At 43.7% G+C, this 12,004-nt stretch overlaps 1 protein-coding gene across 6 annotated transcripts in view; it reads left to right on the top strand.

Annotated features, from left to right (window-relative positions):
- SRGAP1 (SLIT-ROBO Rho GTPase activating protein 1) overlaps positions 1-8,245 on the top strand; it is a 289,170-nt gene extending 280,925 nt beyond the window's left edge. For all 6 annotated transcript variants that reach the window (XM_011284066.4, XM_011284067.4, XM_045062018.1 and 3 more), the window contains exon 22: positions 2,970-8,245. In XM_011284066.4, the coding sequence (XP_011282368.1) occupies positions 2,970-3,347 (378 nt within the window). In that variant the 3' untranslated portion in view covers positions 3,348-8,245. The remainder of the gene's footprint in view (positions 1-2,969) is intronic.
- Positions 8,246-12,004: the final 3,759 nt, after the last annotated feature.

Consider the following 12,004-nt stretch of genomic DNA (forward strand, 5'->3'; position numbering starts at 1 on the left):
GATTGTGAGGGGTTTAATGTGGTTTTTAAAAATTAAACCAATTTTAAATGTACAACAGTTTCTCGGTAAAAATCAAAAAGACTTGACCTTTTGGTTTTTTCTCTGTTTGAAGTACCATACAGGGCCCGTTGAGATCTATACAGAACCAGCGATATTTGATTACAGCTGAGTTTAACGATTTGAGAAATCTGTAACTTCACTGCTTATAATAAGCAGGTGAAACAGGATGTAGGGAGTTAGGAGCTTGGGGGTGGGAAGGCATAACAACATCTATTTAACCCTTTTGCTTCTAGAACCAAGAAATCCTTTTATTGTAAATCATCAAAACAGAACTCAACAGATAAACCAGGCTCTCTGCGATCTCTCTGGGGCAAATACTTGTGTAAAAAAAAAAAAAATCCATATGTTTAGCATCAAATAGAAATCACATATGAAAATAATCACTTAGAAAGTGATGTCATCCTCACAAAATGGCCTCCAGCTGTGTCCTTTATTTCTCTTTCCATCTCATCTTCAGATTTTCCCATGAGAACAAGTAAGCCCGCCATCATGGCGTTCATACCAAAAACATGCAGATTCTCTTATTAAACAAATCAGTGGAGTCCCTGATGGGGCTTGTTTTAAAACGACAGTATCCATATGTGGTCACTGTATCTTGGTTTATTCGTTAAGCAAACCTTTATTGAGCACTTACTGTGCGCCAGGTCCTGTGCTAGGCTTTATGAAGCAACGTTAAATCAATAGCCAGCTGCTTTCCAAAGGTGCTGACAAGCCTGTGAGGGAGATGGGTATGGAAATCAATTACCATTACGCAGCGCCGTAAGGGTTATGCTCCAGGTGAGCGAAAGAAGCCCTGGGAGGGGCGCCTGGGTGACTCAGTCGGTTGAGTGTCCAACGGATCTCTCGGTTCGTGAGTTTGAGCCCCGCATTGGGCTCTGTGCTGACAACTCAGAGCTTGGAGCCTGCTTCAGTTTCTCTCTCTCTCTCTCTCTCTTTCAAAAATAAATAAACAGTAAAAAATTAAGCAAACAAAAAAAAGCCCTGGGAGAGTAGAGAATAGACATGTCAGTCAGGCTAGGGCAGTGGTTCTTCACCCCGTCTGTCTCAGACAACACTCCGCCTTTGGGGTTTGCGTATACGAAAAATCACATGATGTAAAATTGTCCATCTTAACCATTTTTAACTCTAGAGTTCAGTAAACTATATTCACATTTTATGAAACAGATCTCCAGAACTTTTTCATCTTGGAAACCTGAAAACCTATACCCACTGAAGAACAACTCTCCTCTCTCCCCTCCCCCTCAACCTCTGGCCACCGCCATTCTACTTTCTGCTTCTATGAGTGGGGGACTACCTCATATAAATGAATCAGGCAGTGTTTGTCTTTTTGTGACTGGCCTCTTATTTCACTTAACATAACGTCCTCAAGCATTATCCGTATCGTACCGTGTGGCAAGATGTCCTTCTTCTTTAAGGCTGAATGATATTCCATTGACGTATATACCACATTTGGCTTCTCTATTCATCCATCAGTGGAGCACAGTCTACTTTTTTGAAACATGTTTTGTAATTCCCTCTTTACCATCTGAAATACATTGATAGATGATATACCTAATTTGAAAAAAACATATGAAGCTCTAAATATAATATAAAAAAACAAGGAAATATTAAAACAATTAAATGTATTTCAGTTAATGCTTGACTACACTGGAAAACAATGGACGTAGTAAGGTGCTTTCATCCACATATATAATCCATATAAATCTCATATAAATACAACAATTAAAAATGTGTTTTGATCAGGGCACCTGGGACGCTCAGGAGGTTAACATCCAACTCTTGATTTTGGCTCAGGTCATGATCTCACAGTTCATGGGATCGAGCCCCGCATTGGGCTCTGTGCTAACAACGTGGAGCCTGCTTGGGATTCTGTCTCCCTAGCTTGCACTCCTTCTCTCCGCCTCAAAATAAATAAATAAACATTTTAAAAATGCATATTGATGTAAGAGACGGGGCCTGGGCTCAGGTTATCGTAAACAGAATTTTTACCTACATGAATGTCTGAAGGACATTCAAAAGTTGAAGAAGGGGTGCCTGGGTGGCCCAGTTGATTGAGTGTCCAACTCTTGATTTCAGCTCAGGTCACGATCCCAGGGTTGTGGGATCGAGCCCCGCGTCGGGCTCCGTGCTGATCGTGGAGCCTTCTTAGGATTCTCTCTCTCTCCCTCCGCCCCTGTCCCCTGCTCATCCTCTCTCTTTCAAATTAAAAAAAAACAAGAACCAAAAAAAACGGCAAACAAGATGTGGGATAATTCATTGCATATAAACTATCCAGGACACTGCAAGCTATCTAGTATACACGACCTCTGCCCACCAAGTGCCAATAATGCCACCCCTTTATTGTGACATTTAAACACACACACACACACCATATCACATAAATGCCCTCCTGCAGGGCGGAACCTCTTCCAGTGAGACCATCGGACAGGAGCATCAGGGGAAAGCCTAAACTGAATTTTGAAGAACTGCTAGGAATTAGCCAAGTACGTAGTAAGTGCCCAAAATTATTTGTTAAATCAGTGAAAGAAGCCTGGTTTTCAATCCCATTCCCATTTATTTCTTGAGAAACTGTAGCAGTGTCTAAATTGAAGCTGTCTTTTGCCATAAGCTGGAATAGAATTCTGTATAATCAGCACGTAAGGTGGAAATCACCAGAAGGCTACCTAGCACCTTAGAACGGCAGATGTCTGATACACGGCTGCAGGCACCGTGCCATCTTGGTCTCCTGAACATGCAGAGCCTAAACAGTCATGTGAGATGCCATCATCATGCGTATACGTTCCACAGACTGTGAACTTAACACACGATTGCTTTTGCTGGCCTGTCTGCTTTGAGCTGAAGTGTGTGTGCTTCTATACGTTAGTGCGAACTTATCAGTCTGTTCTGCCTCTCTGGTGATTTGTCAACAGGATATTGAAGAGACGATGAACACTGCTTTGAACGAACTCCGAGAACTGGAGAGACAGAGTACCGCAAAGCACGCCCCCGATGTGGTGCTGGACACCTTGGAACAAGTGAAGAACGCGCCCACCCCCGCCACGTCCACAGAGTCTCTCAGCCCTTTGCACAACGTTGCCTTCAGGAGCTCCGAGCCTCAGATCCGACGCAGCACGAGCTCCTCCAGCGACACAATGAGTACTTTCAAGCCTATGGTGGCACCCAGGATGGGTGTGCAGCTAAAGCCCCCAGCCCTTCGGCCAAAACCTGCCGTTCTTCCAAAAACAAACCCTACCGTGGGACCGGCCCCACCTTCCCAAGGTCCAACAGACAAGTCTTGCACGATGTAAACTCCAGATGAGCAAGGTCCTGTGGGGCGGTGATTTAAGAAACAAAACAAAACAAAAAACGGATCATTGACAAAAGTCAGTGATCCTTAACTTTCCTTAGTTTTGTGCTTATAACTGGAGATTTTTGGCTTTTCTATGTTCTTGAATGTAATGTCGGAGACTAGCTAAATTAACACGGGCATTTGTATTTTGTAATTTTCTTCCTTTTTTCTTAGTAACTGGACATATGTCATTTTAAAGACAATAGAAACACTTAGATTTACTTGAAAATCCAATGCTGCACCATTTGTCACGAAGGCCACACCACTCTGCTCTCCGCGTCGTTCGGCGCTTCAGGTTTAGTGTAGCCTGGGTGAGTCGGAAATGTCTGGATCCAAAGGCACAAGCGTCTGAAGTCGCAGGCCGTGGAGTATAACCAGTGTTGGTCTGTGGCGCTTGGGGGGAATGGCTGGAAAGTGGTAACGGCATTGTTGGGTAGCTGACAGCGAGTACCTCTGAGTCCGTGCAGTGGGACGAGGTCCCACTCGTGCCCAGGCTTGCAGTTGTCACGGTGGGACGTGCCCGGTGGGACTCTCAGCCCACTGCCTGAATGAGTTGCATGGTTGCCCCTTTCATACGAGTCACTTCCCTGGGTCCAGATTAAAAGCTCAGAGGAAGGGGTCGGACCCTCTGCAGTTACTTCTTGAACGGAACCTAGAAAAGGGCAAAGCTAATCCTCCAGAGCTATCGATGTGACTCCTTCCTCAAGCCTGGTCAGGCCCCCGAAGACTTCCAGGTCCGTCCTCTGCATTCACAAAGGACTAGAACAGTCTAATTGTAAAGACTTCCTGGTTATACTCCTCCACAAGTTCCTTCAGAGGTCTGTTACAAACTGCCTAGAAAATACTTCCAGCTCCCCTAAACCCCTGTGTTCTCCTGTGGAAATGGAGAACGCGGGCAGCACACAAGTCCTTGGTTCGCTCAGCCTTCTCTCCCGACTAAATGACCTCGGTTCCTTTAAACCCGATACAGAGGCTTGATGACCCTAAGGTGACTCCCCAGCTCTCCTCTCCCATTGGCCTCTTGGAGCCAACCAAGAACTGGCTGTGGTACTGGAGTAAGAGCCATGCTGGCCAAGGTGGGGGGGGGGGGGGGGTCACATGGTTCCAGGAGGAGTTCCTTCCAATTTTGCACCCTGGAACCATGACTTTTTTCTTTCCTTTCCAGGTGGTCTCAACATAACCCAGATAGTCAGGTGAGCTCCGTAAGGTACCCTCTTTCTCTGACATCCTGGCACAGAAATCATTTTCTCTGTGTTTTCCCACTGTCTTAAAAAGGTTGCTTTGAATTCAGTTGTTTTTACTAAGGTACAAATCACCACTTCTGCCCAGCAGCAGCTTATATCGTGTGTAAACCTATGAGCATGTTTTCTGCTCTGACCTTGAACTTAAAGAGAATTTTTTTTTTTTTTTTAGATAAATGGGTGGCCCAGAACTAACTCCTCTCGACCACCATTGATTTCCTTCTAGCTTTGGTTTCAAACTGGAAGCCATTTGCCTGCCCACCTAAGAGTTGCACAGTATGGACTTGAATCTGTTAGCCCGCTGGTGAATGCCTCAGGCAGGAAAGAATGAGGATCTGTACTAGAATATCAAGATCATTCCTGGGATCTCTCCCTCAGTTTGCCAGTCTAATCGTTGTAATGCAGAGAGAGATTAAATTAATGACGTAGGGTTACCTTTCAAAGTCACACTTCTGATTGCCAACCAGTGGCCTAATTCCACAAATGGATTGAATCGAGATTTTTTTTCCAAGTATCCAGGTATGGTAAGCTTTTAAATCTTTGAGGTTTCTGAAGCATCCGTTTTGCCCATTGTGAAAACGATGCCCAGTTCAGCATCTTCTCTACCCCCCTGCCATTTCCCTTGAGCTTTAGTGGTCCTTCATCAACTTTAGACACCATGGAGACTCAGCCAGGATTGAGCTCTGAGTAGCACTAACCCTTTTAAACAATCTTCCCAAATTCCTAGGAAATTGAAACCTTGCTGAATAACCTCCCAGTTCTTTCCAGAGTCCGCTTGGGTTTCTAGTTCTCTGCTGCTAGATGGGGAAACAGAAGCCGAGAATAAAGATGGAAGTAATGGAGGAGGAGACTTTAAATCTTCTAGAAATTGAAATGAAAAGGATTGTTAAAAACGGTTTTTCCATCGATGGTGCAAGAGTAAGATGTAAACAGAGGGTTTCAAAAGGGCAGAGGGGTGTCTTCTACAAGTTTTAACTTAGATCTTACTCCTACAAGTTCATGTCTTCAGATTTCTCCCTGGCAGTCCTGCCCAGACTCTCCCCTCTTCAGTGTTTACACCGCTGATGAAATGAGGGTTGCCTTTCCAACCACCAAATTAGGATTCTGCTCCCTTAGGTGGCTGCTCTGGGGCCTCAGAGGCTGTGCCTTCTTGCAGGAAATTTCTAATGCTCCCCCATCACTGCCTTACCCATCTCTCTCTCTTCTCCCTATACCCCTGTGACACCTTGAGGCCTTCTTTCTTTTTTTTTTTTTGTTTTTTTTTCCAGTCTTTTTTATTTGTTCCAATTCCCATAGAAGGACATGACCTCACAGGGAATAAGGATTCACCTATTCTTTCTTTGTTTTGGTAAAAGTCTTCAGATTCCCGGGAAAAGACAAGGTGGCCACTTCACAGAGGATCCAAAATAACACCCTGAAAGCTCATTAAAAGCTTCTGGTGCATTCGCCTGGTGCATGGCCTTCTCTACAGCCACACATCTAGTGGGGAGGAGGAAGCATGCAAAGGGTGGGGAGGAAAGGAAGAATCCTTGAGATGTTACGCCCCCAGTTTCAAGGATCATATTGTTCTTCGTTCACAGTTTGGCAAGGGGGTCATTTTGATGATGGGCAGACGATGGTTCTACAAAGATGATCAGACTCCACTTATGCAAGAATATATATTCACAGCTGATATAACTCTGTTCATGTCCCATCCATAGAACTCACTAAGTAGGCTTACAAGTTGACCTTTTGGTTTGGGTCAGGGGTATTGGGAAAGGACTGATTAATAAGAGAGAGAAAAGGTACTCCGTACACATTTTCTGATGCGTGTTCTGTAAATTATTTGAACCAGTCCAGTGGCCCTTTGCAGAGCTCTGTATTCATGTTCAGGGTCAGCGCTATCGGTCAACCGTTTTGCACGTTTTCACACAACATAATCTGACTTTGGTGCCCCTTGAGCCATCCATAGAATAATTTAGAGCAGGCTCCCACTTAATCTACTGCAGGAAGCATGAATAGCTCTCAGCCGATGTAGAGCGAACGAGTCACATTGTATTAACCGAGTTTTCTTTGTACTCTTGCCATTCCCAAAATGGGCTTATAATTTAAGGAAAAGATAAGAGTGGGAAGGATTGTGGTCTCCCCAGCATTTGGGAATGACACGAGGTCTACAAAATGAAGAAACTTTAATGTGATAAGTACAGCCTCTAAAATTCAAAAAGCCCACACTGTATGTTAAGCAACTGGAATTTAAAAGCTTAAAAAAAAAAAAAAAAAAAGTAAAGAGCCCATAGGTCTATTGAGGATTTAGAAGACTTCAGATTTGGGATCGCATTCATTCTCGTCCTGACCACAGTAGTGAGACACCGTAAAAGTGGGAAAAGCACTCGGATGAGCCTTGCTCTGAGTTGCCCATCGCTGAGGCCACAGTCCCGGAGCAACTTAGATGCAAAGGCTCATCCGTGTGTACAATAGAGCTCCCTACTCCAGACAGTCCCCTGAGCTGAAAACCAAACCTCCAGCTGGGCTGAGGTGTCAGGCTTGGTGCAGGGTGACTTTGGCACCCCTTTATTCAGATCAGTAAAACAAACTGGAAATTGAGATTTCACTTACCCTAGTATACTTTCTTTAAAAAAAAATAGTCTATGTGGTATAATCGAGATGGGTACCTGTATCTTTAAATTACGTAGGGACTTTTGTATGTTTAAATAATTGTACCGGGTTCCATAATGCTTATCTTAGAAACTGTTTAGTAAAAGAAAATATATAAACCGTGCATTTGTGAATGCCCCCTTTAGAGCATTCATCCAAGTTCAGTGTGTAGTGTGATGGTTATTATAGATGTTTAAAGTATAGTAAGTGGCTGTGTAACAGGAGAGACTGCTAAAATTTACCTACGGAATTAAGGGTAACTCCTGCCCACGTAATTAAATCAGTATTGTCCTTTCCTGTCGGTTTGATCAATTGCAGTACTGGTAGCTTCCTGCTTGTGACTGTTACTAATCGTGTCAATGTACATCTGTAGTATGTACATGTGAAAGTGCCTTTCTATTTTAGAGGAGTTTTAGCCTTGCTCTTTACTGTCACCCCATCCACCCCTCCACTCTTGCGTCTGGCCCCCCTGCCCCAATTCCTACCGCCCCATCGAGCGCCCCGTCCACCCTTCCACTCCTGCTCCCGGCCCCCCTGCCCCAATTCCTACTACCTATCTGAGCGGAAACTTCCTCCACGCTCTCCCTGCTTCTCTGTGTCCCGTCCTGTGCCTCGGTGCTCAGTATCGTCCGTCTTGCATCCTTGTCCGTCATCAGACTGTCTCGTTTTGCTGGTAGCCGTGACTGTGCCTTTCCCGTCCACAGTGTCCCTGTGTCCTCCCTCCCGCTGTCTCTCTAGCTGCTGCAGCCCACGTGTCACCTGTGATCTGTGCTGCCTCCGTTACAGTTCCTCAGCTCTGAGGCGGAAATTTGGGGGGATGCTTTTACAGTTCTGGAAGAAAAGAAATGTTTTGTTAATCTGTTGTGACAATGCACTTTTATGTATAGTACTGTACATTTTGGCATGTACCATTCCAGGCTTCAATATACAGTCAGGTCTGTTCTTCATGGTGTATCTTTATAATAAATAAGATAGTTCTGGCTGCCTTTGTCTTCTCAGTGATTCTCCGTGGTGTTTTCATTCCTTTCCTTTCTTTTTCTAACCACTGTTAACCCCCTGGAGAGCTGAGTTGCATTAGATGGTGGGAAACTAACTTTTTTTTAAAAAAAAATGTTTCTGTCTCACTTGCATTTTTATTTGTGCACTTGGAAATGAGACTTCGTGGACAGGGCCTTGATCATGAAGCCAGAGTTTTTCAGAGGATGGCTTGGAGACCCCTGTGCAGTAAGGAAAGGGAGAGCAAGCAAGCCTCCTAAACACTAGCCAGATTGAAACCTTTCCCTGGAAGAGGGTTCTTTGGAATAGTAGACCTTGTCAAGGCGATCTTTGGTTTCATTCGAATATCCTGAAATGCAATCCTTAGGTAGAGATTCTGTTTAGAATGCCCCATGTGTTGGTATTTTTTTCCTTCAAACATTTTTTTTTTAAACTAACCCTTGAGGTCTGTCAGTACATAATAAAGAGTTTTACAAAATCATTTGCAATGTACAGGATTGAATATTGGTAAGAGATGTGGAATTTTTTTTAATGACACATAAATCAAGGGGGGAAAAAAGATTTTATTGGAGTATAAAATACACACAGAAAAGTGCACAAGTCATTAGTGTAAGAGTTTTCACAGAGTACTACTCTCCTGCATCTACCACCTACCCAGATCAAGATCTCCAGTATCCACTGCCTACCCAGGAGATCTGGCCAGGCTTGTGCCTCTCCAGTGTAATATCTTCATGAATTACACCATGGTTTGCTTTGGCCTGTAGTTTTCACTTTCTATAAATGGCCTCATAGTATATACACTTTGTGCCTGGTTCCTTCCGTTGAAATGTTTGTGAGAGTTGTCCATGTTGTTACATATAACTAGTTTCTTCCATTTTGACTGGTGTATTGAATTCTACTTCATGAATTTGCTCAGTATTTCTTGCATATTTCCTGATTAAACTTTGGGTGTTGGATGCAGAAATCTTTAAACATGGACAGAACAAATGAAGGGTGCCTGGGTGGCTCAGTTAAGGGTCTGACATTGGCTCAGGTCATGATCTTGTAGTTCGTGAGTTCAAGCCCAGCATCGTGCTCTGTGCTGACAGTTCAGAGCCTGGAGCCTGCTTCAGATTCTGTGTCTCCCTCTTTCTCTGCCCCTCCCCCGCTCACACTCTGTCTCTGTCTCTCTCTCAAAAATAAATATTTAAAAAAAAATTTTTTTTTTAAACATGGACAAATGAATGGGGGGGAAGCCACCTGTTAAAGGAAATATTTTCCCACAACGTTGTGGAATGATGTTGAACTAAGCCCTTGATTGGAAGGGCCTACCCGAAAGCATGTAGAACCATTTTAGGACCAGAGTTGGATTTAGAGGCTTCCCCACAGGAATGAATGGGCAAATCAGACTATAGGATTATTCCAGGAGAGACCCCATTATCCTGCATCACCCTCGGATCCAAAGGCCTCCACCTGCCACAACCCTCTCCATGTCCGCCTGCCTCCTCACGTCCCTCACTCCAGAATTAGAGTCCCAAAATGTGGCTGCGCCTGGTTGTCAGCTCCCACTGTTCATAAGCCAGCACCCTGTAAGAATATTAGCAAGGCAGAAAAAGGACATTTTCTGGCTTTTGCCTTAGGTAGTTGGGATTCCTAATGTGGAAAATTCCCTAACCATGATCTAAAGCGCCAAAAAAAAGTCCTGGAAAGCCAAAAACAATGGCAAATTCCATTGGCAAGTTCCATTTTACTGGCCATATGTCTCCATTTGGCTTTGGGGAAATATGGTCAATATACTTTTGAAATAATCATAGTGACGTTCACGTGTTTCTGCCTAGTAGAAGGCTTGCCTTTTATTAAAAACAAAACAGTCATTTCATCAAGGTTAGTCTTCAACAAAAGAAGCTGGAGATCTGGGACAAGGCTGGATATCAAAATGTCCATGTGGGTGTATGTATGTATGTATGAGAGAGAGAGAGCACAAGTGAACACTCCTCCTGGAGTCCTGAAGCAACATGCTTTGTTCAGCGTTAGTATCTTGAAGGAAGTTATGACATGATCCACAACATCTCCAGCTCTAGGATATTTGCAACCTAATTCTGGTGGCTAGCAGGCACATTCTTCATATGCATCAGCTCTCTATCGGGTGTGCCCCTGGGGGTGAATGCGTTTCTTTTGCTGCTTGGGTGTTCGGCTAACGTGAGGACTATCGATGAATTACCCTCTCAGCGATAATGCATTGTGTTAATCTTTTGTCTTTGACATACCCAGGGAATATCTTGCGTAAGAATCATGTCCCTCTAAATGAAAGTGGATGGTCATGTCTATAAGCTAGAGGAGAGGAAAGCGTCATCGATAGTCTCATGGCATATTTGAAATTGTACAATGATGTGACACTAACTAGAAAATGAGATCTGGGGTTCTAGGCCTTTGATGGACTACATCCATTTAAAAAAAAAAGGCAACATGATCAGGATTTGTAATAGAAGGTGTGGTCTTTGAGCCAAAGATGATTATTGCATTAGTAACTGAATATCAGCAGATGCGTTTGAAGAGGGAAAGAAATTTTAGGTAAGACAAAATTGTTATCTTGTCCTAATTCAAACTCACTTATTGGACCTCATCAAATCAGCGACCCATGCCTCAGTTTCCCAAAGAGAAATAATCCACAGTGACATTGAACACATTATCTTCTAATCTTGAACGATGCCTATTTTCAGCACAGTTGAATTCATATTCTATATATACTTGTGTACCCCTGTTCGGTTTTTCTCCCTCACGTCAGTTCACATTAGAAGTGTCAGCGAATGTGATTTTTCTTAATGGCTGTAAAATTTTCTAACATATGAACATACCGTGATGTACTTCGTCATTTTCTTATCCTTGAGTGAGCCTATTTGCAGGTTTCATTTTTTCTGTTGACTATTACGTTGTAGTGAGCAGCTCCGTACACAGTCATTGTCTGCATTTTTGAACCATAAATTTAGCATGGACTCCAAAAGGTGAAAGCATTGATCCAGAGGTTGTAAGCATTCCCTTAGACTCATGACAAAGGCTGCCAGAAAGACTGCACACGTTCACACTACTGCCAGCAACATGAAAGGGTATGCGAGTTTAAAATAGCGTCGTGTGTCCCTTTGCCGATGTAACAGGTAAATGATAGGTTCGACCTACATTCTTCGGGGTATTTGTTACGTGCACGCTCACACTTCCAGAGTGAAAAGGTCCCGGTTTTACTCCCTTCTCTGTCCTAAGTGTCGGATGTATCACTGTTGTGTCAGCTGAACATCAGCCAGCGAGGCTTTCCTCGGGCACCTTAAGTTTGACAGACCTAAAAACTAAAGCCACTTGCTTTAATTCCAAAATACACGCTGCTCCTCTGATTTCTGATCTGTTTTACTGACCTTTGCTCCGTGTTAACCTCATTCTGTGTCCACTCCCTTTTGCCTCAACTCTTGCAGTAGCCTCCTGCATAGTTTTTGGGGGTCCGTTGTCTCCCCTTTGCAACAACTGTCTACACTCTGGCTAAGCAGCTTTCTACAAAACAAAACAAACTAACGATCATTGGACAAGCAAACATGTACTACTTACCAGGCATTGTTTTCAACATGTTAATAGGTGTGGCTGGATGGCTCAGTTGGCTAAGCCTCTGACTCTTGATCATAGCTCAGGTCTTGATCTCAGGGTTGTGAGTTCGAGCCCCATGTTGGGCTCCACACTGGTCGTGAAAGCTGCTTAAGAAAATACATTGAGAGGTGCCTGGATG

Source organism: Felis catus, chromosome B4 (assembly GCF_018350175.1).
Source record: "Felis catus isolate Fca126 chromosome B4, F.catus_Fca126_mat1.0, whole genome shotgun sequence".
Lineage (NCBI taxonomy): Eukaryota > Metazoa > Chordata > Mammalia > Carnivora > Felidae > Felis > Felis catus.